The 27,053-nt window shown below is 38.6% G+C and overlaps 2 protein-coding genes and 2 non-coding genes across 5 annotated transcripts; 3 read left to right on the plus strand and 1 right to left on the minus strand.

Annotated features, from left to right (window-relative positions):
- Nucleotides 1-28: 28 nt before the first annotated feature.
- On the plus strand, nt 29-100 carry trnap-cgg. Its single transcript has one exon. It is a non-coding gene; the product is annotated as a tRNA-Pro (tRNA).
- A 249-nt stretch (nt 101-349) lies between these two features.
- trnap-agg lies at nt 350-421 on the minus strand. The gene has a single exon. It is a non-coding gene; the product is annotated as a tRNA-Pro (tRNA).
- Nucleotides 422-1,920: 1,499 nt separating this feature from the next.
- Nucleotides 1,921-9,103, plus strand: thap12b (THAP domain containing 12b). The gene is made up of 5 exons (XM_047392791.1): nt 1,921-2,255; nt 4,181-4,301; nt 4,411-4,518; nt 4,601-4,637; nt 6,336-9,103. Exons 1-5 carry the CDS (start codon nt 2,167-2,169, stop codon nt 8,234-8,236), a joined length of 2,256 nt encoding a protein of 751 aa, XP_047248747.1. The 5' UTR covers nt 1,921-2,166; the 3' UTR covers nt 8,237-9,103.
- Nucleotides 9,104-10,418: 1,315 nt separating this feature from the next.
- map6b (microtubule-associated protein 6b) lies at nt 10,419-25,168 on the plus strand. Of its 2 annotated transcripts, XM_047392679.1 has the most exons (4): nt 10,419-11,650; nt 14,565-14,778; nt 16,265-16,313; nt 22,470-22,604. In XM_047392679.1, exons 1-3 carry the CDS (start codon nt 10,974-10,976, stop codon nt 16,307-16,309), a joined length of 936 nt encoding a protein of 311 aa, XP_047248635.1. In that variant the 5' UTR covers nt 10,419-10,973; the 3' UTR covers nt 16,310-16,313; nt 22,470-22,604. The 2 variants fall into 2 exon arrangements, with proteins under 2 accessions (XP_047248635.1, XP_047248634.1); XM_047392678.1 differs by lacking the exon at nt 16,265-16,313 and having other exon boundaries at nt 10,649-11,650; nt 22,470-25,168.
- The last annotated feature ends 1,885 nt before the right edge of the window (nt 25,169-27,053 follow it).

A 27,053-nucleotide genomic window follows, 5' to 3' on the forward strand; every position in this document is an offset into this window, starting at 1 on the left:
GACGTGTTGCGTCTGCTGATGACGCTGTGGCTCGTTGGTCTAGGGGTATGATTCTCGCTTCGGGTGCGAGAGGTCCCGGGTTCAAATCCCGGACGAGCCCTCTTCTTTTTTTTATTTTTAAGTTCTTATGATAAACACAGAATAAGTTTTCAGGGCACAATTTTTGGAAATTTCAAATTGCATATGTTATTTATAAAACTTTATTCATGTAAGTCGTTAAAGATGGCAGTATTACTATGGATACTCGTCATTTCTTCCTCTAAGGAAAGACTATTTGAGAGGACATCCACAAATGATGTCTAGTAACTGAAATGATAAAAACCAGATAAAACATAAAAAAAAAAAAAGTGGGCTCGTCCGGGATTTGAACCCGGGACCTCTCGCACCCTAAGCGAGAATCATACCCCTAGACCAACGAGCCGTCGAGATAATAAATGCACCGCGTGAACCTGGACAAAGTTGAACGAGCGCGAGTCACTCGTGGCATTTTGATGTCATGATAGACAAATATATATATATATATATATATACATATATATATATATATATATATGGACACACAACATTAAAGACGCATCAACGGCTAAGTAGCTGTTGCAACTGGAGGGAATTAAAAAGCGACACGTATGATCAACAATTAACTTTGTTTTCAAGCGTATTTTACTTAATGAATTGAACCATTAGTCCGTGACTTAAACGCCACACGAACGTTCTGATTGCCCGTCAACGTCTGTTGTGATACTATAGCATTCTTCTTTGGTTCTTGATATGTCTACACAATATATGTTTTGCTTCTATAAACCTTTTATTCCCATTCTTTCCAATTTGCTGTTCAATGGGGTACCACAGGGGACTATTTTGGAGCCAGTCCTGTTTAAACTGAATTTGCTTTCTCTGAAATATTATTAAATATACAATATTTCTCTTCGCTTTTATGCTGATGACACCCATCCAATAAACATCTCTCCTATGAGGAGGAGTCTATTTGGAGTTTCTCATTTTTCTCAGTTTATGCGCTCCCACTGAAACATAACCAGAAATTATATTTATTTTTATGCCAGTGAGACTCAACAACACTCAGCAACAGTGAGTTGCACCTCCTTTTAAATTCTACAGATTGCCTCAATTTATAAGTGGTGACAACGCGAGGTAATTATTTTTGGTCTACCTCCCAATAGGCTATGTCATCTTTCTTTGTACACCAAAGTTGTTTAGATGTCAGTTTAAATAATTGACTGGCACAGTTGTTAAAAACAGCTTGTTCCATTTATGAATCATCACAAGGATACCCCTAGAACATCTTAAGACCTGCCTTCATTAAGTCATGTTCAGACTACTGTAACTCTTGACATGTGGACATTTTGTAGTCCAACTCAAATTCAATATTAAGATTATTTTAATTGTATATGCTGCTGTAGATTGTGGCAGACAACAAGGAATTCTTTTTTTAATGTTTTAAGATCTGTTGTACAGCACTTTGGACAGGGTGAACTGCATTTAATTGTACTATATAGGCAAATTTACTGAATTACAAGATTCTTCATTTTTATTTATAAAAATATTTTTTTTTAATTTGAGTTCAAATGTATTTTAATAATAATAATAATAATTTTATTTTATAAGAAGAAGAAGATGAAGAAGAAAAAGAAGAATTTATACTTCTAATAGTAAACTGCAGAACAACTATAAGGCACACCCACTCCTTAACGGTTAGCGAAACACGACTGCTACATAAAGGTTAGTCTTTAACTAAAACTACATTTAATTGAGTTGGTTTATGATATTATCAGTACCCTGTGGATGGCAGCAGAGTGCTTTAAGAAGTTGCGGTCACTGCGTCAGAGAGAGAGAAGAAGAAACCTGAGGCGTAGTTGACTCGATTGACCAATAGTTATAAGCAGGATTTTACATGTCTCCAATGACGTTCGTCGTGGGCGGAACATAGTGTAGCAAGTGAAGTAGAATGACTCCAAGCTTGACCGTTGTGTGTGGCGGTTTTAGGGTGTGCTAATTTGTTTTAGAGATGTTTATGAGACATTTATTTGTGAACGTTAAAGCTCAACTGTGATTTAAGAATCATTTCCGTAAACCTGGCATCTTAAAGAGATATCAAGGTATCAGACATTAGCCACCTGAGTTAGCTGAGCTAACTGCAAAGATTCAAGTATGCCAAATTTTTGCGCGGCTCCAAACTGCACACGGAAGAGTACACAGTCAGATTTGGCTTTTTTTCGGTTTCCTCGGGACCCTGAGAGGTAAGGCAACATAAAGCTTATCGCTCACAGTAACGATCTTAAAGTATATCCAAAACTTAAGCTAACTTTGGAAGAGTTCTTTGTTAACGTTGATCTTAAAAATGGCTGTTCATACACATACATGTACATGCTGCTCTTTTAAACATTTAATTCGTCTAAGGTTTTTGATATTTATAAACTTCTCGTTACAATGAGGGCGCTTGAAACTGCAGTGAAATTCCCTGTTTGTGCAGACAAACGTGGCCAATAAGGATTATTCTGATTATGTTAATGTAATGTTTTACCTACAAACCCCATCATCCCCTTAGAAGTTTTAAACCTGTGAAGAATATTAATAGAGAAAAAAATATTTTTTACACAAATTTTCTTTTGTCCCCAAGTACTAATATCAGTTTTTATTTTTTTTATTTTTTTATTTCCCTCGTTCTTAATAACCTACTTTAGTGGAAATAATCAGAAAAGCCCTCGAAACTATTTATGAAGTCTTGCCATTTTCTAATGCACTTTAAGGTGGACAGGTGCTGCAGTTTTTAACTTCCATTTAGATACATTGCCCTAATGTATACTACTTTGAGGCTTTTGAAATGCTTTTTAATTCTAGTCCATTAAGATTTGGGGTGCCTACTCATTTTTCATGTTAACATTATATACTTTTACAGACTCAAATTTCCTAAGTTCTCAGTTAATAATTTACTCGTATTCAAAGTAATAATAGAAAAGGTCAATGGTCCTAAGAAGCAGACATTTCTACAGGGGCAATCTATTAAATATTGAATGTTTATGAACTATAAAAAGGGATGGAGGAGGGATGGGCAATTGAATGGATAAAGGATCAATGGAGTTCTGGACAAGCACATAGCTAATAAATAAATGGATTTAGAGATGGATAGATAATGATAAAACAGATGGATTGAGGAATGCATTTAGACAATGGGACAGGAAATACAACCAAGATGTACCAATACTTTTCCATACTCTCGGGTTTTTATACATATTCTGATCTGGAAAACGTTGAAAACAAATTCCTCAGACCTTATTGGTTCCAAAATACATCAGCACAGAACTTCAGTCCTAGCATCAATTTTTCAGTTCAATTCAGTTTTATTTATATAGCGGCAATTCACAACACACGTCGTCTCAAGGCACTTCACAACAGTCAGGTACATACATTCCATTTAGTCCTAACCATTGAACAGTGCAGTCAGAGTTAGTTATTTATTCAAATTGGAATTCTTCCTTAGACAAATCTCAGAAATTTGAAGCACACTCATTTGATAATGCACATGCCAAAAACCATACAAAAATATAAAGTTTTACAGTTACCTGCTATGAAACAGATTTGAGGGTAATTTGTTATATAATTAGATTCTGGGTTCAAAGAGTTCAAGTTTCCACTACAAGGAACAAACAATAAAAAATACAGAAAGAGTCTGAAAGATACCCTGTATTACCAAAAGTATTGAGTCACACCACCAAATCAATGAATTAATGCGTTACAGTCACTTCCATAGCTGCAGGTGTATAACAATTGGTGTGGAGAAACTTGACTGGCCTGCACAGAGTCCTGACCCTAACCTTCTTGAACACCTTTGGGATGAATTAGAGTGGAGGCTGCAATTCTAGTTTCTTGATGTAACTTTGAACACACCTAAACCTTGTGGAAGATGTTTACTGAAGTACAGAAGTAGTTAAAGTTGCTATAGCTGCAATGGTGGGTCTATCAACAAATTGGACCTTATAAATTAAGAATAGGATGTCATCAAAGTTCATGTACATGTAAAAGTAGGCAGACAAATACTTTTGGCAATATAGTGTATGAATAAAAACTGTTAAAAACACTTTTACTCGGGGACAATATGACTTCATTCTCAAAACATATGTAAAATGTAATGTTTTAGTAACCTGCTATGTGTTTTTGTTTCTAGATGCAGAATCTGGGTGGAGAATTGCCGCAGGGCAGATCTAGAAGCCAAAACAGCTGACCAGTTGAATAAGCACTACAGATTATGTGCCAAACACTTTGACCCAGCTATGGTGTGCAAAACTGTGGGTGTCACATGACTCTTTTAGGTGTTTTTGTCTGTCTTTTATCATTTTAGTGACAATTCTACATCTCACAGTTATGTCTCATTTTTATGAGCGTTTTTCATTTCAGAGCCCCTATAGGACTGTGCTGAAGGATACAGCCATCCCAACCATATTTGATTTGACAAGCCATCTGAAAAACCCTCACACCAGGCATCGAAAGCAGATTAAAGAACTTGTAAGAAAGAAAAATCCTGTTTAATCATTTAACCACCATAGCAAATTTCTTTGAATTAATTCCAGTTTCTAATTATCCCTAGACTGATGAAGATATAAAGAGGATGAAAGAAAGAAGATGTAAGTATTTTGGAACTAAGTATACTTTGGTACATCAGTGTTAAATTTATGTATTATTAGGACTATGCACCAAGAAATCAACTGGTGACTGGAATTAATTTTCAGGTTGGTCATTCCTAGCAGGGCAAAAACTCAAAAATCCCTTTTAAGTCAAATTACCATTATATCCAAATGCTTTCAGGTTAAGTAACAGCACTCTTCAGTGTGGAAGTTGTTACTGCGAGAAGAAGAATCAAAGTTACCCATTTTCAGTCTACGAGGGGGTTAAAACATCCAGTCAGAGGATGTAAGAAGCAATTTAAAACATAAGTGTATTGTTAGGACATGTTCAGACACGTCTCTTGTTTATTCAGGCTCCTTGAGAGTAGGCCTGTCGCAATAAGCAACAAATCAATTAATCGCATGATTAATTAAAATTAGCTCGATAATTTCCGTTTGCATACTTGCTTGTTTTCCTAGTGTCTCTGTCTCTCTACTAAAGAGACTGGGTGACCACTCTCCTTCTTGTTTTCTGAGCTCTTGCAACAGGTACTTGCCAGGCGCCTGGTCTCGTTGCGTAGCTCAGAGTGGAGCATAGGAACCCCGTGAACACGCCACAGCAGTACAAAAAACATGCATCTGCACCTAAAACATAATAATCCAAACCCGTTTTCCCAGCTGGGAGAAAAAACAAACTACAACCTGGCCGTCTTCATCTTCTCGACAGTCCACAATTACTGGAGTGTTTAATCTGACATACTAAAGTAGCTCTTATTCAAATGAAGTGCTTTTGTTGTTTGTTTGTACTTTTTGTTTATAAAACCGGCAGTTTTGCCTGTTTTCCCTGTGTGAGCCAACAATTAATATTTTTTGAATGGCAATTTTGTTTACAGAGACTTTATAATACATTTTATTCATTGTTTTTGGTTGTTTATTTATTTTGGATATTTAAAACGTCTTCCAGTTCCAGTGTTAAATGTTGTTTAGAAATCGAAGTTAATTGATCTTTGAGAGGGTGTAGCTACTTGCATTATTACGCCATTATCATTATATTAGCTGAAAATGGTCTACAAATGACAACATCATTGTTTATCGCAATAATTTCTTGGACCATTTATCATGCAGCAAAATTTGTTATTGTGACAGGCCTACTTGAGAGTGACATTTAAAGCAAATAACAGGAAGGCTGCATAGAGTACTTCTAAGTTATTCTGTTTAAACCTTTTGATCTTAATTTGGAGATGTTGGCAAGATTATCATTCTTTAGGGAATAGAATGAGACTGCTTAGGTGACACTAATCACTAACAGAACAAGTTAAATACATATTTACAAGTAATCATTTTGTCCTCTTTGTGATACCCTCTTTTACAACGTACTGCTGCAGCCTGCAGAGTAGGGGCACTCACACTTGGGGAAAAACAGAAAAAAAAAAGAAGAAAACAAATCTATTCATTTTTGACAGATTATTAGTCTATATTATCACTTACAGCAACAAATCACAGCAGTACTAGCGCACTGCATTAAGGGTAGAAGAAATCTTTTGAATACTGGCCTTATATCTTCTTATATTGTGGATCTTATAGAGAAATCAGAATCGGCTCAAACTGGTATTGACAGATCAAAGCTTTACAAAAACCATCCATCACCCTGGTCGGTGCATCTTTATTGAGTATCCATTTATCTGGAACAACCTGTGTTCCTTTTGCCTCTTTCCCTAGTGGCATCTTCTGCTGAGCAAGCCGTCAAAAAAGATGAGGATAGCTCAAACGCTGCTGACGATGAACCTCAACTTTCAGCTGAGGAGAAAGAGTACCGGGATTATTTAAGGTCTTTGTTTGAGATTCTGTTCCTGCTGGCAAAACATGCAATCCCCTTGACCACTGACAGAGTATCTGAAGAAGAACTCAAGTCCAACAACTTCCAGGCCATTCTAGATTACTGCATGAATGCTGGAGATGAAGCTCTGAGGAAGAGATTTGAAATGACTGCGGTGAACAGCGAGTACCTCACTACCACTCAGCTAAATCAGCTCCTAGATGTTTGCGAGAACACAGTGAGAGAGGAGATGCTTATGGAGGTAAGGGAAAGTCGCTTTTACTCCCTGGTGACGGGCAACCTGGTCGAATTCGCCAACAGCAAACACCTTCCCGTGTTCCTCCGCTTTGTCAATCAGCAGAACGTCCTCAGAGAGGAGTTCATGGACTTCCTCCCCTTTGTGGACGGAGACGAATCTGCACTGGTAGAAAGACTGGAGGCCCAACTGGTGGACCGCTGGGGGCTCAGCATGGAGGACTGCCGTGGTCAGGCCCACAAGGCCACTGGTACCTCCACCACCAAAATGAAAGCTGTTGCTGTACTGCTCATGGAGAAGTACCCTCTTGCACTGCACATGCCTTGCTCTCATATGGCACTGAACATCCACCTCGCCAACAACCTGCCATATCCCAATGTGCAGATCGTCATGGAAAATCTGAGGAGGATCACTTCTTTCTTAAAAACCCCACATACTCAGGATGAACTACAGAAGGCCATATCGACTCACTTCCAGAAAAATGAAGAGAAAGGAAATGCACTGAAACAAATGTGTCTCTCAGGATGGACCGAGCAACACGACGTCTTTGATGTGCTGCTTGATATTTTACCTTCACTCCTGCTATGCATGGACAGCATTCGGGACAATTCCGATGGACAGTTTCCCAGTTGTGTCGCAATGGATGCATATTCAATTGGAGAGAGCCTCGCAGAGTTTGAGGTGATTGTCACCATTGTCATCTTAAAGAATGTGCTAACATTCACCAGAGCCTTTGGGAGGAACCTACAGGGGGAAACACTTGATGTGTTCTCAGCTGCGAACAGTCTAACGGCAGTTCTATACTCTCTGAATGAGGTTAACGATAACATTGACGTGTACCATGAGTTCTGGTACAGCGAGGCCATGAGTTTAGCTGCCCTCATGGAAATCCCTGTGTCCGTCCCAAGACTCTTTCTCCGAAAGCAGCGGGCAGCTGACCTTGGTGAAATCCAAGCCGAGACCTATTTCAAGGAGTACGTGACCATACCGGTGATTCGCGGCATCATGCAGGAGGTGGAGGACATGTTCTCTGACAACAATGTCAAAGCTCTCAAGTGCCTATCACTGGTTCCGGCCGTCATGGGCCACATGAAGTTCAACACCACAGAGGAGAACTATGCAGAGGTCTACCGAGGCGACCTCCCTAACCCGGACACGCTTCCTGCTGAGCTCCATTGCTGGAGAATCAAATGGAAGCACAGAGGGAAGGAGGTGCGCTTGCCCACCACCATCCATGAAACCCTCCAGTTGCCAGACGTAAAGTTCTTCCCCAATGTTGACACCTTCCTGAAGGTGCTTTCCACTATGCCGGTTCTCAAAGTTGAGAACAGCACCGGCGACACCGCGAGCGAGCGGCTGAAGGCTTATCTCAACCGCATGCCTGCGAAGCATTTAAACAAAAGTCTTGCGATGCTCCACATTAACACCCACGTCAAACATGACCTGGATGTCATGGTGGACAAATACTGCAGGCTCTATCCCGAGGATGATTCTGAAGCGGAGCCTGAGGACGTGGGCGAAGACGTTATTGTGACAAAAGTGATCTGAAGCTTTGGGCCAGACCTTGGCATCAGCCGGTATCAGATTCAAAACATTTAGTAGCCCTCTCTGTGCCAGGTGAACAGCAGTGTGGAGCAACAGGTAGGGGAGGGGTTTGAAACCGTAACTTTAGAAATCCTCTGTGAACTTTGATAAGAATAAACAACCCATGCCTAGTCAGACCCGGATGAAACAACGAAGCTTCAGCTTGTCATCAGAAGCAGATCTCTAATGTTCGATCAAGTTCGCACTGAAATTCAAATAGATTTTTTAATCAACTTCTAAAGACTTAGACTAAAAATGACACGGTAGGTTTATAAATGGAGTTCATTGTCTGATGTGTAAATATTAAATGTTTCTCCATCAGACTGTTCAGCGTTTGTTTGCAATGGCACCGTAATTCAATGAATTCAATCTTTACAGTTATTTTGGTTTTTTTTAGCCTTTTGATATCAGTGACTTTGGTATTTGAACTGGTGACTGTGTTTTTAAATCAAACCACATGATGGAGGCAGTTCTCCCAGTTTATAAAGGAGCCCTTCGCCTGGCTATTAAATGAGACTAACAACAGAAGTGCAGCTATCTGTTGTTTCATGTATTTTTTTTTTTTTTTTCTATTATAACTTTTAACCAATGTGCCATACTTTCACATATTAAATACCACATATGTTTGAAGTGCATCTAAAATAATGTTTTTGTGTTCAGAAAATGTCTAAATTAAATGTGCAAGACTTGTTTTGTTCTACATGTACAGTGAAGTAGGAACTTAGATTTGTTATAGTTGCAGCTGATTCTTTTTTTATATTGCACTATAATGTTTTGAAAAAAATGTTGGTTGAATTTTATTTTAATTAAACACCCTATAAAGAGCAAAAATGTGGTCCTTTATTTTCTTGTTTAGGTCATGCATCCATATTTGTACTTTTGGAGAAATATTACTCGCATTAATACATTTAAAAACATTACAGCAGGATTTCTGCTGTATTTCCTCCAAAGAAAATAATGATATTCTGTTACATTGAGGACTGAAGGCCTCACAATCATTTAAAAAGAGTTATTTATACATTAAAGAAATCGATATCAATATTTATTTCAGTATTTTAAGAATTTCCAAAATTTTAATTTAGTGTTAAAATTATATTTTTTTTTAGGATTTATTTTTAGTCTCCATGAAGCAATCCACTATGAAATAATCTGAACTGTGCCTCATAAAGTGGACCCTAACATTTGATTGGTTAAGCTGCACAGCTAGTCATCTTGAGACCAATCACCTCTAACCTTTCGCTGTCATTAACCTAATCTACATTTTGGCATCTGGTGGGTCCCATCTTTCACTTGTCTTAGTCTTTAATGGTCAGCAGGTCTGAACTGGTAGAACTTCTATGTTTTTTGTTTATGAGAACATCTTTTAATTATGTATTTATTGCATCTTCGGAACCCTGGTGAATAATTAAGCAGTATGCGTGGAAGCCATGGGCTGCAGAGGATGTAGATTCTCTACATTGTCTGGGGTTTAGTGTGTGATTGAGATTGTGTTTTGCATGATTTTGCTTGTTTCAAAAAAGTCGATGTGAAGGACCAATGTCATGCATTCACTCACTGAGCAAAATGTCCCTTTTGGGACCATAAAGTATTTATTCGTAGATTCTCTGTGGGGTCTAGGTCAGGTGAGTTTGTCGGCCAATCAAGCACAGAGACACACCATGGTCATTAAAGCAGGTATTAATAACTTCTGTGAGTGTGAGCAGGTGCCAAGTCCTGTTGGAAAATGAAATCAGCGTCTTCATAAAGCTTCTCAGCAGATATTTAAGCTAGATGACCGCAATGATTTTGAACAAAACGCAGTGGATCAACACCAGAAGATGACATGGCTCTACAAATCATCACTATGAAAACTTCACATTGGACCTCAAACAACTTGGATTCTGAGCCTTCTGCTTTTGCTCCAGATTCTGGGATGTTGAAATGAAAATACAAATGAAGGGCAGGTTTTACTTTTCTCTGAAATGAGGACATTGGACCACTGAGCCACAATTCATTTTTCTCCCTGGGCAAGCGAAAATGTTTCTGACATTCTCCTTGGTTCAGGAGCGGCTTAACGAAAGTAATGCCTCAGCATATGTCCTACGATCCTTAAGAGGCCGTGTTTAGTCCTGTTGCTTCTGCCTCTTTATTGGATATTTCCTTCTTCCACTCAACTTTTCATAAATATCCTTGAATACAGCATTTTTATCAATAAACTTCAGTTACATTGCTGGAGGATGTCAGTGACTGTTGGACAACTGTCAGGTCAGTTTTCTTCCACATAATTGTGTGTAGAGTACAAAATGATTATAACAACATTTCTGCATTAAAATTCCCCCTTTTCCTTTGTTCATTTTTGAAATTTCTGATATGGCAGCACGGGGTTAACTGTGTCTCCTCCCTCATGCCGGACGGACGCAGACGAGCTCAGGTGATGTTTCGCCGTACAACGCAGGGCATCACACAATTGTGGGGTGGGGTCGCTTTGATGCGCAACCAGACAGCGATGAGCAGTCAACGGTTAGCCCCTAAGTCTTAAACTTGACTAAGACCAAATATTTTGCAGGAGACGGCAGAGGGCTGCGAGGGTGATCTGTTCAAGGGGAACTGCAAACTGGAGACTTGATTTGCCCGTCGCGCGTTTTTCTGCACGTTTATCCACGGATAGAGCCTTTTCTCCCCCTGTCCATCTTTTCTACTCAGCTTCTTGTGGTTGAGCGTTATGGCGTGGCCGTGCATCACGCGTGCTTGCTGCATCAACCGCTTTTGGACCGAGCTGGACAAGGCGGATATCGCAGTGCCTTTGGTTTTCACCAAATACTCTGATGTGGCCGACGTGCAGCACCTGCCCCATCACCCGCAGCCGAGGCAGAAGAAGGCCGCGGACATTGCCATAGAAACCCAGCCGCATCCTGAGGAACGAGAGGCCGCCGAGGCACCGCCCGCAGCGGCCAAAGATGGTGCGTCCGCTGCGTCCGTCATGCGCCAAGACTTTAAGGCGTGGAGAGTGCGACCCGAGCCCAGCTGCAAGCCCAGGAACGAGTACCAGCGTCCACCGGGTCCGTTTAGCAACGAGACTCAATACCAGAAGGATTACAAGCCCTGGCCTATACCCAAGAAGCACGATCACCCCTGGATCCCCAAACCCAGTCCTACCGCCACCACCTCCAAACTGGAGCATGCGGCTGCCGAGCCCGAAAGCGGCGTGGAGAAGAGCGAAATCGAGGAAAAAATTCAAGAGAAGGAGGCGGCGAGGAGGGAGAGGTCTGCAGAGAGGAAAGCAGCTGAGAAGACGGAGGGACCTGCAGAAGTGACCGCGGAGCAACGGAGAGGCAGAGCGGCTGCGGACGCTCTCAACAGACAGATAAAGGAGGTCATGTCGACTTCTAGCAGCTACAGGTAAGAGTGTGAGGGTAAGCCAGGACAAAATAGCTGGAGCTTATATCATGTAACCTTTTCATGTACGGGTGTAAAACTAATTTCATTTGTCCACTAAGGTGGACAACAGGCCTATTTGACCTATTGTGAGAGGTCAGAGCTTCTGGGAGGTCCTAAGCAGAATATCCTCTGGGACAACCTCCAGTTAAGCCCACGCAACTTGATTTACAGACATAACAACCAGTGAGCCAACAATAAATTAAATTACCTCTCAGACACAATGCCCAGGAGATAACATAAGGTACTAAACAAAGAGTTAAAATAATCAGGAGTGATAGTCCTTCCTTTCCTGAATCAATGAAGTAAATATGAAATTCATGCAGTTTTTTCATTCTGTCATTTTTGTTTTAGACTTTGGCCTCGATTTTGAGTAGTTTGCATTAACTTCTTCAGTTAAGTTGAAGATAAAAGTGAACATTTATTGGTAACTTAAATGAATTCCAGAATGTGACTCCTTAAGAGCTGCTAGATATTTAACTTGAAGCAGTTACACAATGTTACATTATTGTTTGTTGAAGAAGATGCTTTCATTTCTTTTTGGGGAGGGGCCCACCTTAACGTTGTTTTCCCAGTCAACCACGAAAAAAAGGCTCAGAGACAAGTAGAAATCACGAAATTAGCTTTAAATTAGGACTGTTGGAATAACTGTTCATGTTTGCTTCAAATGTGCAACTGGTGCAGTTGTCAACCTGTCCTGTGTGAATTCATGTTCCCTCGGGGCCCCCAGCCAGCAGGGACCCCAAGCAGCTGCAAATTCTGCTTACACCTCTGTGACAAATGTTTATATTGGTTGTAACCTATAAAGTATTGTAACAATATTGCTGTTTATGCTGTACCAAGGTTTTGCTTGACTCCTCAGTGTGTGCCCTTCTACATGCTCCTGCTCCAATGGTCCTCCATCCAGCTCCTTGCTCTCAACTTTGTTGTCGACCCCCTTTCCTCCTTGTATTTTAACAGAATACAGTTTTAAAATAACAACCAAAATATTCCTCAGAGCAAAAAGGAAATCCGTCATTACTGAACATTCATGTTCTGCAGCATTCATAAATCCTGTCACTATTTTTGATTTTACTAATAAATTGCCTCCTCTTACCTATCTGCAGGTCGTTGTTATTTACAGCTGTTCACTAATTGACACTGACTCATACAGTTAATTCTGCAAATAAAAATGGTTTTTGTGACAAAAAATTTGTAAGTTACAGTTTAATAGAATAGTTTAAGGAATAGTATAGCACCAATATTGGTAAAATGTCACTTAAAATATAGTCAGTGATGCACAATGTTGCATTTTACTCCCAACATAAAGTCAGTATTTTACAATGTTAACTATATTAGACCGTAGTAATTTTTTTTGTTGTTGCCTGTAGTATTTACCTACGAGGGTGACCTTCCACAAGAGGACTGGGTACATTTGTTTGCAGAAATGTTTTGTGATCTTGCACTGGTTTTCCAGTAGCTAGCACGGTATGGCGCACCACACCAGATTCCCGTGAGGTGTCTAGTATGCCATCAACATCGACACAAAAGAAAACGGCTTTAGCATAGCTTTCCACTATATACGATAAAGAGATCAAATACCAATTTTGGTTCAGTTTGATTGCTAACTTCAGCCTGAAAGGTAGCCCATGAATGGCTGGAGTTGAAAAACCATCTGAATATCATCAAAAGATATTTGGTGTTCCAATGGCTCTTATCTATCAGTCAATCCAGAAAGCAAGTGATACTGCAACAGATAAGGGTGACATCATCTATCCCCCCCTCGTACACTTTCCGGGATCACTACCAAATCAATGCTCTTGACCCCGAGTGAGGGAGGTCAGTAAAAGGTTTGAATTTAACTGTGTGTGTCTGAACATTTTCTGTAGCAACACACTGATAAGTGTTTTGGCCAACATTTATTTTCAGTTTTCTTTAAATGTCTTGACCCAAATGTCTTTCTAGGACTATAATGCATACAACATCATTTATGTAATCTTAGTTTTATTAAATGCAACAAATGATCAAAAAAGAAAAACAAAATTTCAGTTAGATATAAATCAAACAGAAAATTAAGCCTTGTCTGATGTTTCTCGAAATTAAAACTAAGCAAATTATACTACATTCTGTTTGTTGCTGCATTTACCAAATGATAAAAGTAAAAAATTTTTAGTTTTGATTCATTTCATGAACAGGAAAAATACACATTGATTTTAGTGGACTCTTTAATGACCAGTCAGGACCAGTCAAAGGAAATCAATGCTATAGATTAGTTTACTGCAAAAACATGTTTCAACACATAAAGCATGATTAGTATCAAAAAAGCCATTATCTGCTTACACTTACCTCACTTTCTGAAAAATTATATGAAAAGTTTGACTTAAGATGTAAAAATCTACAGTTTAACATCAATAAATACCCATCTCACTTTACTTTGGTGAGACAAAACAGCCTGAGAAGAGACTCAGGGAATACAGAAAAAAAATGCTATTCTATCCATCCATGGGTCTTCATTTGGACATTTTCTGTCCAAGATTAGAAAGATTAGATTACACAGATTTTAAAGTAGCACTCTAAATGTTAAAATTTGACTGTAGCACTAAAAGGCAGCTTCTATGCAAAACTGAAGCAGGCAGACATAAATCGGCATATTCTCTATTTGTAAATGGACAACAATTTGCATTAAGTTGCATTTAAACATTAGTTCAGTGCTCAGTTTCCTTGTCATAAATCTATTCAATGAGAACATGCATTTTGTTTTATCAATTCCTGCATCACAAAATCTGTTGGAATAAACAGATTCTTTCATCAATTAGCTCATCTCCCATGTCCCATCTTCTCCATTTTGAGAAAATCCTCATCTACATCCTATAAATATGGGTTTTACCATTCTTCTTAGGACTGAGTTTAAGGCGTATAAGGATGTGAAACCAGTGAAGCCAATTAAAGCTCCATCCCAGTATAAACCACCTGGCGAGGAGACCAGCCTGGAAACCAGCTACAGCGCCACATACAAGGGGGAGCAGGTGAAGGCCCAGGCGACTGATAACAAGCTGCTGGAGCGCCGGCGGATACGCAGTTTGTACAGCGAGCCAGGCAAGGAGCCCACCAAGGTGAGAGACCCACACCGGTCTTTATCCAAGCCTGCGAAACAGTACTACCAATCAGCTCTTTAGTTATGCTTCCTCCAAGAACCTGAACTGACATAGTAAGCTCTTTTCCTGTTGTTACCAAGAAGAATATTTTAAACCCTCCATGTCCAGGAATTATTTAGTTTTGTCTTGACCTAATAACAGGTCAACAATAGCCTAAATAATCTTTGGCAACAGTGGGTTTATATCACAATTTGCATATTGTAACCATAAAAATGTACCTACTACTATTGTTTACAGTGTGTCTTATAGATAAAACAGTAGGTGTAACAAATGACAATGCAGCTTAATAATAAAGTAAAAACTATACTTATTTGAAACCCTGGTAAAAATGTGGAAAATGCTCTAAAAATTAATTCATATCCATTCATATTAATCTCACATTGAATTTTTTTACAAAAGTAGACAACAAAATTCAACATCGAGGTTTTTTTTTGAGAAATGTTGGCCAAAAGACTGAGTCTTTAATATATGTAGGACGAAAGAACATGCCATTCAAGTTAGATGTGTGTGGATCATATGTCAGGAAATGCCTGCAAGATAATAGCTAATAGTCCAAACCTTTTTATTTGTACAGTCAGAGCGATAATTAAAGGGTTAAAGCAACTCAAGGTGTGATACAATACTCTGGATGAGGAAGCTCATCTTGCTCCCACATACAGTGAGCAGAATGGTAAGAAAGGTAAATCAATCAATCAAAAAATCAATCAGTTAGAGACTGTAGGCAGGAGTTTCATTTTGAGCTCACCAAGTCTAATATTAGACTTGATGTTAGACTGATGTTGGATTAGAACCATTCTACATGCCAAGAAATTCCCTGACAAATATCTTTTCTATCCTACAATCACAAATGTAAGGAGTCCGGCAGGTGTCAGCGGGTGAAAAAAAATAAAGCCAGGGGTAATCCGTGCTCACGCTTTACTAAACTGAGCGCTCAGGTGCGCTTCAGTGAGATGTTTTAAATAAATGTAATCAAAGATTGGATTTTTCTAAAATTTGTGTGGAAATATGCCATGGCATTAATAGATTAGGTTATTTTAAGGCAGACATCTTTACCAGGGGTACCAATAAGTGGAAAGGGTGCTATATATAAGATCTTTTTCCTCTTTCCCAGCCACTGTACAGTACAGTGCAAAAGGCTTGAGTCATCCCTCATTTCTTTATGTCACTTCAAAGGAGCCAGATTTCAGGTGATAAGTAAAAATTAGAGATAAAAACAGCCAGATTCCAAATTAAAACTTCAAAAGACTTTCAGACTGCCAAATACAGACTGATCAAGAAAACTATAAATTTGAACAAGAAAGTCCAGCTCGCTGAGTCAATTGATTAGAAAAGAGGGGTGATTTAAAGCTTTTGCACAGTAGCGTTTGCATACATGTAAAACTGGTTTCATCATGTGCCTACGGTGGTTTTGTTCATGTGGCCGCTCCCTCTCTCGTTCTTGTAGGACTTCTCAGAGACTGAGAGCAGCTCTGCTCTCCACCTGCTGTAGTCAGGTGTGTTCTCTGTTTCTTCCAGAAAAGCATGGAGACTGACCTCAGGTTGATGAAACGAATGCAAACATGCATTCTGCTCACGCACATTCTCACGTCCTGAATGCATCCTGGCCCTAGCGAGCCTCAGACACATTTATCACCGAGCTTCTGGATGCAACCCTGCCTTAGAACTATCAGGCACATATTCACTAGGTTGCACCACCCAACCAACCTTTGTAGTCCAATAAGTAGTAAAACATTTATTTAAGGTGCTTTAGCTTAAATGACTTGGAGAAAAGTGAGACTACAATGCCTTGAATGAGTAACAGACAAGAACAACAGCAATTTGTTTAAGTTTGGTGACATTGTATGATGCCAAATTACACATGAGGAAAAACGGTCCTCAAAAAGTGTCTGATATGACTTGTTTACCGATTCTTCTTTTTTTACTTTTCTCCGATTTGTGTAGCACAAATTTTAAGCTCAGTGTTATTCTGTTAAGGATACATTTGTTATTCTTCTAGACCCCCAGGTTCCAGAAAGTCAGATATAATGTGTTGAACAACATGGCACAATGTCACGTAGTTTTTTCCACAGATCATAAAGATGATTTGCTGTGCCCCATTTACTTCACCCCAGGCATGGGCCGGTATAAGATTCTCATTGTATGATAACGTTGAATAATTAGTAACACTATAATTGACAAAGAAAATTAAAACTAAAATGGATAACATTATCTCATTGTTTTGATTTAAAATAGAAAAGCCAAAATTAGCTCCTTTGCTGTTAAAATAATTTACAATATTGATTTTTTGTTAAATGATTTAATCTATAATACATATTGTTTTGTCCTTTTGATTTTGATACTTGGATGACTTAAACAAAAATATAGAATAAATGTCTGCTGAATGTAGTAGTTTTCAAGCACCTATGGTACAGATTGTTATATCATCAATGTTCTACCTTTATGAGAAATGTAGTGGTCTTCTTTCAGCCAGCTGACCAGCAGTGCAGAGCAACAGGTCTGGGTGTGGCAATGCTTCGTTATTCTATGCTCCAAACAACTGGAGAACTTTATGGTTACACCTCCGTGTTCTCTTAAAATGACTTTAAACAATGGGAGCGGTATGAAGGAAAATGTTAGCTTGTATTTTTTAAAACTAACCGGCCCATGCCTACAATACAGCTTTCCAAAAGACATCTATCATCATTTAACATTTTAAGATTACTTTTTCAAACAAAGGTTCAGCATGTTTTGCAACTTTTTGCTTTATACAAGATCATTTATAGAAGCTGGGAGGTCCTCCACCAGACTGTTTTTTACTGAAGAGCAGACCGACTCTCAGTGGCTCACTTTCAGCAACACTCTGCTCTCACAGTTTCACAGTCTGGATTTGAACCAGCAACCTGCAGCTGCAAGCCTGCTTGTTAAGTCCCAACACACTGCCATGGCTAACAACGTCTGAACCAAAGTATTTCTTTCCTAAAACCATAAGACTAACATTATATTCTGATGTGTCGTTTCCTTTAAAAAAAAATGTTTTTTAAGAGACTGCATGAACCACCATTCTTAGGGCAGAAAGGCACAAATACTTATTTTGTGCTGTTTCTTGTCTAACTGCACTAACCACAAGTTTATTTACATCACCTGTATCATCAGGCGTCATTATTTTAAGAGGAAGAGTAAAAGAGGTATGTATTGCATGCGAAAATGAGACTTTACTACAGGTCCTTCTCAAAATATTAGCATATTGTGATAAAGTTCATTATTTTCCATAATGTCATGATGAAAATGTAACATTCATATATTTTAGATTCATTGCACACTAACTAAAATATTTCAGGTCTTTTATTGTCTTAATACGGATGATTTTGGCATACAGCTCATGAAAACCCAAAATTCCTATCTCACAAAATTAGCATATTTCATCCGACCAATAAAAGAAAAGTGTTTTTAATACAAAAAACGTCAACCTTCAAATAATCATGTACAGTTATGCACTCAATACTTGGTCGAGAATCCTTTTGCAGAAATGACTGCTTCAATGCGGCGTGGCATGGAGGCAATCAGCCTGTGGCACTGCTGAGGTCTTATGGAGGCCCAGGATGCTTCGATAGCGGCCTTTAGCTCATCCAGAGTGTTGGGTCTTGAGTCTCTCAACGTTCTCTTCACAATATCCCACATATTCTCTATGTGGTTCAGGTCAGGAGAGTTGGCAGGCCAATTGAGCACAGTGATACCATGGTCAGTAAACCATTTACCAGTGGTTTTGGCACTGTGAGCAGGTGCCAGGTCGTGCTGAAAAATTAAATCTTCATCTCCATAAAGCTTTTCAGCAGATGAAAGCAGGAAGTGCTCCAAAATCTCCTGATAGCTAGCTGCATTGACCCTGCCCTTGATAAAACACAGTGGACCAACACCAGCAGCTGACACGGCACCCCAGACCATCACTGACTGTGGGTACTTGACAATGGACTTCTGGCATTTTGGCATTTCCTTCTCCCCAGTCTTCCTCCAGACTCTGGCACCTTGATTTCCGAATGACATGCAGAATTTGCTTTCATCTGAAAAAAGTACTTTGGACCACTGAGAAACAGTCCAGTGCTGCTTCTCTGTAGCCCAGGTCAGGCGCTTCTGCTGCTGTTTCTGGTTCAAAAGTGGCTTGACCTGGGGAATGCGGCACCTGTAGACCATTTCCTGCACACGCCTGTGCACGGTGGCTCTGGATGTTTCTACTCCAGACTCAGTCCACTGCTTCCGCAGGTCCCCCAAGGTCTGGAATCGGCCCTTCTCCACAATCTTCCTCAGGGTCCGGTCACCTCTTCTCGTTGTGCAGCGTTTTCTGCCACACTTTTTCCTTCCCACAGACTTCCCACTGAGGTGCCTTGATACAGCACTCTGGGAACAGCCTATTCGTTCAGAAATTTCTTTCTGTGTCTTACCCTCTTGCTTGAGGGTGTCAATAGTGGCCTTCTGGACAGCAGTCAGGTCAGCAGTCTTACCCATGATTGGGGTTTTGAGTGATGAACCAGGCTGGGAGTTTTAAAGGCCTCAGGAATCTTTTGCAGGTGTTTAGAGTTAACTCGTTGATTCAGATGATTAGGTTCATAGCTCATTTAGAGACCCTTTTAATGATATGCTAATTTTGTGAGATAGGAATTTTGGGTTTTCATGAGCTGTATGCCAAAATCATCCGTATTAAGACAATAAAAGACCTGAAATATTTCAGTTAGTGTGCAATGAATCTAAAATATATGATTGTTAAATTTTCATCATGACATTATGGAAAATAATGAACTTTAACACAATATGCTAATATTTTGAGAAGGACCTGTATATAAAGAACGTTTTAGGCACATTTTGGTAAATGTGCTCTGTGTTTGTTTTTATTTGGCAAGCAAGTTATTGTTAAATGGAAAGCTATAGCCAGCAGCTGAATATCTTAGCCATACTTAAAGCTTAACTTATTTTAGCATAAATGAAAATGTCTCTATTTAATTTCAAGCATTGACATTTCTCAAGGCGGTAACGATAGAGCTACGTGCCAAACCAAAGATTTAACTAGGCGTTTGAAATTCAAACCTCCTGACAAATACAAGTTCGTCTGAACATATTTTCGCCTTCATGAAAATAAAAGCATCATGAACAGTCTTTTTTGCTGTATTGTTTTGCTACTGAGTTGTCAGTCATGTACAATACGAGGATATACAGTCATTAAAAAAATAACACCTTATTTATTTTCTACCGGGTTTAGACATACGGATATTTGGTATCAATTTTGACAACGCTGAAAAATTCAAGAAAGATAACAAAACATAAAGTGGAAGAAAACACCTTTTAAAGTATTTTTTTAAATTGTAATTGAAAAAAAAAATTCACTTTCTGGTGAGGAATACATTAGGACACCCCCACATTTCTTTCCACTTAAAATGAATAAAATTACACATGCATGAAGATGCATCAGGTCTGACTGTACTAGCAAGTTAACCTTTAGAGGAGAGTTTCAGATGTTAAAAGAACTCTTGCTACTGCATGCCTGTACAATCAGAAAGAGACGGTAGAGGTTTAACTTTCATGGGAGGTGTGCAATTAGGAAACCTTTGTTCTACAAGGAATAACGTGACGGACAGGCTGCGTTTTGCCTAAGAGAACATAGACAAAGACTAAGACTTCTGAAAAAATATTCCTTGGACAGTATAAAACTAAATTATTTAGGTACAAAAACAGAAGAAATACTCTTCATAAACTAAATACAGAAATCCAAGGAGAGAACCTCATACCAACTCTGAAGCATGGGGGTGGAAGTGTCATAGTTCACGGATGCATTTTCATCATCATAGAGTCCACCAATGATTCTACCGTGAATCGTGGGGTGCTTGAGGAAAATCTGAGACCATTTGTAAAAGAAAGAAAATTCAAGCTGAAGCATAGCTAGGCCATGCAACATGACAATGACCCAAAACATACCAGTGCATTCAGCAAGGACTGACTGTGGTTTATTAAATGGGAAGTCCTGGACTGAGTCAAAGCCCAGATTTTGATCTTATGAAGATGCTGTGAAGTGACTTGAAATGGGCTCTACATGCAAAAACCTTCCAAACATCTCATACTGAAAGTGAGGAGAAGGGCAAACGGTTGGTAGCCATCTGTCATCAGACGGATGGCAGATGGCTACAAGAAGGGTCTCACCAAAATGCTTTCAACCAAACGGGGTAAGACTCGCTATCTACTGGTGGTGGGGTGTCCTACCTGTTACCTGACTTAAAAAACACACATTTTGCTATCTTTTGTTTAAAGAGTAAAATAAGTTTAAATAATATAAAATAACTTATCTAAATATTAAAATAAGATTAGACATTGATATTTGAACATTTCTTTATTATATATTTTGAACATTTATTATCATATAATAAATGCACCTGTAGATATATGGTAAAAGCCTTATAAAGATTTAATCTTGTTGCTGTATATCTCACATTGGAGATTTTTGGAAGATCCTATCTTTAATTTGAGTGCATCTATTCCATGGTGGGAAAATATGGTTCAAATTCTGACTCACATGTGCCAAAATTAGTGGCAGCCCTCACAATTTTAATGAGTGATCCTAGACTTTCTATTTCCCTGTGGTGTAAGGTGGTGTAAAAAAGAAGCTAGTTTCTGTATCTACCTTTCAAAACGAGAAAGACGAGAACATCCCAAGGCTGGATGAGGACCCAAGTTTATATTGTAAACCACATGGAAACGGCACATTTGTCTTTGATCTATACAACATATAAAATATAGCTGAAAAGTAAAAGGGTTAAAAGCCAATCAAATAAAACCTCTGCTGAACAATAAAGGTTGAAAAGTTTCAAGGGTTAGTCGAATGGATTTAACCAAGCCTGACGTCTACCATCTTTATTTAGGCTAAATCTGGACATGATATATGGACTACAACATTAAATTTTAATTTCTGCTATAAGTAGCCATGTGTCAGTGTGAGATTCTTACAATTTGACATCCTTTGTTTCACGGTATTAACCAAAAGATTTAGAATAAAAATATATTCTTAACAACATATTCTTTCATGTAATGTAGAGACGAGTGTAGGAGTTGTCATTTTCCAATAACAAGTGGAGGAGGGTCTTTTTCTTTACTCTATAATCAGCGGGAATAAAAAGAAAAACGTAGCATTAAAACATATTTTAATCATAGGAATGGTATGACAAAACTTTTTTATTGCTTTGGAAGCGCATCTTTTTCAAACACTGGTATACCTCATAGGTTTTAAGGTATACCTCGTTATGCCTAGTTATACGGATATAAGGACATGCTGACCTGAAATAGCAATGAAAGAGATGCCCACTAACTTTCAGTGTCTTATGGCTTGTTTTAGGGGTGAGTGGTCCTGCCTGCCACTGAAACGGTTTCTGCTGTTGTCCAGTTGTCTTTCTGTCAGTCACTACTTCCTGGCACCAACACCACGTTATACTAATAACAGCATTACCTTTAAAGTACTGACATGATTCCCAATATTTCTATCCTGTTGTCCGTTTTTAACCATTACACTAAGCTAAGCTAAGGTGAACAGCAGTTGGCTGGAGCTTTAAACCCCAGACACGATCTTGTCTCTGACTAAAGAAAAATGTTGTGAGCTGAATTCTGACATTGGTTTTAACCTTTCTACTCTTTTTCAGATAAACAAACCAGCGTCTCGCACCAAACCAAAAAAGGCACCGACAACGACTGCGAAGACGGCGAAAAAAGCTAAAGAGAAGCAGATTCCCGGTTCCCAGTTGGCTAAGAAGAAACCATCTGCGAGCACATCCGAAACACCACCAGAGGGAACTGTGACAAAGAAGAGCAAAGAGATCAGCAACAGACTGGCTGAGGCCAACCATTAGAAATTGGTTAACTTGTATGCTTTTAGATGTGTGATAAAAGGCAACACAATGAAAATCATATTCTTTCTTTTGGTTTATCTCCCCACCTGGTTACACGTAGGATCACTTTTGAATGATGTTGAGCTTTTAGAATAATGCAGATAATTTCACTGTAAACTGTATGTGAACGTGTGAATGTTTGTGACCTCTTTGTATTTTGGTGCACAGAACCGCTTTTTTATTATTGAGCAGATAATTTGCACATATGAGTTCCACTTGACGTTAAACTTGAAAATGAGACATAAGTATGCTTGTTCAGCATTGTAAAAAAAAAAAAAGCCCAGAGCTACCCCTCATTACTTTAACATTCGCCTTAAAACAGCCTGATTTTTGTGTAGGTTTTAAGCCATATTTCTCCAGACTTTTAAGGTATCTCCCTCTCGGACCTCACCATTTTCAAGAGTACCTTTTTTTCATTTCCACATTAGCCATTTAACAGATCTTTTATTCAATTCTTGTTTTTTTACTTGTAAAAAATGTTTGTAAATGCTTCAGTTTAATCTTCAAAGCGCAAAACATGCCAATTTATGTGAGCATAAAACTGTTTTCTTGTAGATATAGCTAAAGAAAAAAATTGTTTAAATTGGTTGTGTCCACTTGTTGACACAAAACAGGTTCATTGTTAAATTTAGGAAACTTATTATGCTTTGTTGGTCAGTTTGAGGTGACTTTGTGAGAAAAAAAAAACTGACAAATCATTTACAAGTAAACATTGACGTAAAAGGACTGGAATGAAACGGAGTGAAAAAGCAGCCATTGACCAAAAAAAAAAAAAGCATTGATAGAAAGTCTGGAGAACTTTTGCTGAAACCTAAGTCATGCTCAGTGGTAACAAAATCTAAAGCTGCTGTCACACTGTTACCTATTTTGCCATGTATGCTAATATACCTAAAAATGTGCTTGTAGGTGAAAGTTAAATGATTTATACACTGCCAACAAGTGTCCTCAAGTAGCCAAATAATTCTAAGCTGAATTAATCAAATAGATCCAATTCCCCTTCCATGTCAGCATCTTCAAGCATCTAGCATGCTAAAAGGAATTCATTGGTGCACCCAGGGAGTCTGCATATCGTAGCATGAGATCAAATAGCATTTTTACTAGGTCATTGTGACATTTGAATATTTGAATTTGTGCATTACAGGTGCCGTTTCTGAGCTCCAGCGATCATGCCACACATATCATTTTGTCATGTTCAAAAAATCTGGGACAGCCTGGCTTTGCCGGATATTTAATTACGTATGCAACAGTATCAGAGGCACTAAAAGGTTATGCTGGAACATTATTTACTTAACTCCGAGTATTTTCATACACCTTTGAAATGCATGGCAGATACGCAGTAGTGTGATGCGGATAAGGAAATGAGGGATGGCTCAAGACTTTTGCACAGTGCAGAAATATGTCTAAAATGGCATTGTTTTTCTTTTTCCTGAATGGATGACGACTAAGATAAGCATTGACATGATTGTAAAAACAAAAAGTTCAAGGAGATCCTTTCTCCTTTGAGATGTTTCACGTGACTGGTTTTGCAAAAGCTCTGTTTTTATGGTTTCCTACTTACAGTGCCTCCTCTGTATGGTCCTGGATTTCATTTCATTGTTCCGGGTGATATCTGGTTTAATCCGATTGGTTGCTAAGAAATCAAATTAACTATAATGAAATTGCTACAGTTTGCATGCAAGACCTTACTTTTGGTTGAGTAGCAGACAGTACAGAGTCACTGTCGCACTCTAGCTTGTAAATGGAGCCTTTAAAGATAAATGTATAGGTGAAATACCTTTTTTCAAGTATAATGCATGAGTAGAAAATAGATTTTGTTCACAAAAAACATACATTCAACTAATAATCTCATTGATTAGTGGCTGGTACTGCTGTAAAATAAATACAACGGCAAAATGGTTTCGGTCAAAGATATTTCTATCTAAAAGGAGAAACATTCCTCTGATTTAACTTGAAAACAGCAGATTTCTGAAAAAAAAACGTAATATTTTATGGTGTTGTCCTCCACACACTACTCTAAGATGTGATTACACAGTTGAGCTCATTAAAAAAATTATGCAGGTCTTAAAAAGAAGACACTATCTTACTGAACTGGCCAATCTCTCCGAATATTAAAGGACAAGAAATGGGCCAGGACTTCGAGCTCAGCTCTTTAAAATGATGCTGAATGTTTCTGCTTCTCTGTGTGAGAATGTGTGAGATGGGAAGCTTGTATCTGTGTCTGATCTCCTCAAGCCTGCTACCTGCAACAATCACAACCACTAGAAGTGCTGCTCTGCACTCCAACACCTTGGTGCTATATCTCTCCTATACGCTGTGCGGTTTGGACCGCTGTGACTTTAGACCAGAGCGAAGTGGCACTGTCGTACGCCTGCAGATGTGTTTTGATTTTTTTTTGTGCTTGTATCCACAGCTCGCTCTGAATGAATTGAATTAAAATAATGGTGCAGACTTCAGTGTTGTGACTTATTGCATTATTGATATTAAACACCAGTGCATTAATGTAACATAAACAATCCAGTGGTATCTTAGTAGTTATTAGTCAGTAGACATTGTTACATTTAGATTTAGATTCAGAATCATCACACGAGCATCCAAATATTTGTTTCTCATTTATATATGGCCTCCTTTTCTTATTTTGTTAATTTATCCAAAGCAAAGGGGTCAAAACTTACAAAGCAAATGGTTATTCATACTATTATTTTCCAGCACTTATCTGATGATCTGTTCGGAGTTGTTGTTTTTTTCCTTTAAATTCAAATCAGATTGTCATTTCATTGTACACTAAAGAACATACAATAAAACACGGATATACAGTGCCTCTCAAAGGTTTATACACTCCTGTTAAAATGGCATTGCTAAATCACTTCAAAACCTGTTTCCATATATAATATGACATACACTGTCAGTGAAAAGTTTGGACACACCTTCTCATTTAATGGTTTGTCTTTATTTTTGTCCTATCTTTGGCAACTCTTACAACATTGTTGGAAAACCATTTTAGGTGACCACCTCACGAAGCACATTGATAGAATGCCAAGACCGTGCAAAGCAGTAATCAAAGCAAATGGAAGCTATTTTGAAGGATCTAATGTCTTTATGTGAAAGACCAACATTAAGTGGTATACAACTTTGAAGCCACTGTAATTCTAAACTTCATTCAAACACATATACCAGAGAAAAAAAGTGGACACCTATAAACTGGCATTTGTTGAAGTTTTGATTCAGCATTCATTCTTCTTGAGATCACACCTGCCAGCATTTCTAGTGAATGACTTTAACCTGAAATAAAGCTCCGCTGTCCTCATAGGATTTTCTCATCTTTATCATTTTCCAATGTCACAGTTTGCAGAAAGGTTTGCAGAGAGGTTACAAAAGATCAAAATATCTCCTTCAAAGGTACAAGAAAATTCCAGTAAGTATTCCAGAAAAACTAGGCCATTTTGTTAAAAATGAAGAAAAGACGTGAGTGCAACTAGGAAGGGAGGCTGCCAATAGCCAACAGCAACACTGAAGGAACTGCTAGAATTCTGTTTAGCTCTGCATGTGATAAAAATCTTCTATATTCTCCATATATCAGGACTAAGGGGTAGAGTAGCCAGATAGGAGCTTTTTCTCCCAAAGAAAGCATCCAAGCCTTAAATTCTTGTTGCTGTATTATGGTCCGATGAATCCAAACTTGGGTCTTTGAGCCACAGTTTTTCTAAGGTATGTTTTGCACAACAATAACCATGCACATCACTGACAAAACACCATACCTACAGTAAAAGATGGTGGGCCAGCATCCAGCTCTAGTGTTACTTTTCTTCTAGTGGAACCGGGGTTTTTGGTGAAGGTGGACGACGTTATGAATAGTTCCAAAATACCATTCAAGTTTGGTCATATACCTTGGGTGCCTGCTAAAAGCTAAAGAATAAGTGGGATTTTATTTTTTAGCATTGAGAACATTTGCAGGGCAGAGTGAGAGAGAGGGCCCCTGGCGTAGTGGCGTAGATATTGGAGATGATTTTTTCTAAACAGACGAACTGTGATCTCTCAAGCAGGAAGTTCAGAATCCTGAGATAAGTGGTAGTGTTTCTTCCAACCAGTTAAGGGTTTCTCTAATTGCCTTGACACATACCAAAATAAATGCATAGGATTCTAGCATGGCTGACATCATTATTTCAAATGTCTACTGACAACTCTTACAATTGCATGGCCTGGTTTCATTTTGATACACAGTATTGTGCACAGGCTGTAATCACCCACTGTGTCTTTCTTTGTTGCTTTTGATGTTGTTAGTTAACCTACTTCACTCAGACCTTTACACCAATCAGGCATAGACCAGCTTCTAACCCAAGA

This window comes from Girardinichthys multiradiatus, chromosome 18 (genome assembly GCF_021462225.1).
Source record: "Girardinichthys multiradiatus isolate DD_20200921_A chromosome 18, DD_fGirMul_XY1, whole genome shotgun sequence".
NCBI classification, from domain to species: Eukaryota; Metazoa; Chordata; class Actinopteri; order Cyprinodontiformes; family Goodeidae; genus Girardinichthys; species Girardinichthys multiradiatus.

Bases quoted from the DNA above. Each gene is read 5' to 3' on its own strand.
- thap12b (XM_047392791.1), top strand. From the start codon at position 2,167: ATGCCAAATTTTTGCGCGGCTCCAAACTGCACACGGAAGAGTACACAG. The intron at 2,256-4,180 runs GTAAGGCAACAT...TTTTGTTTCTAG, and splicing joins TTTCCTCGGGACCCTGAGAG to ATGCAGAATCTGGGTGGAGA. The intron at 4,519-4,600 runs GTAAGAAAGAAA...AATTATCCCTAG, and splicing joins GAAAGCAGATTAAAGAACTT to ACTGATGAAGATATAAAGAG.
- map6b (XM_047392678.1), top strand. From the start codon at position 10,974: ATGGCGTGGCCGTGCATCACGCGTGCTTGCTGCATCAACCGCTTTTGG. The intron at 11,651-14,564 runs GTAAGAGTGTGA...CATTCTTCTTAG, and splicing joins TCGACTTCTAGCAGCTACAG to GACTGAGTTTAAGGCGTATA. The intron at 14,779-22,469 runs GTGAGAGACCCA...ACTCTTTTTCAG, and splicing joins CAGGCAAGGAGCCCACCAAG to ATAAACAAACCAGCGTCTCG.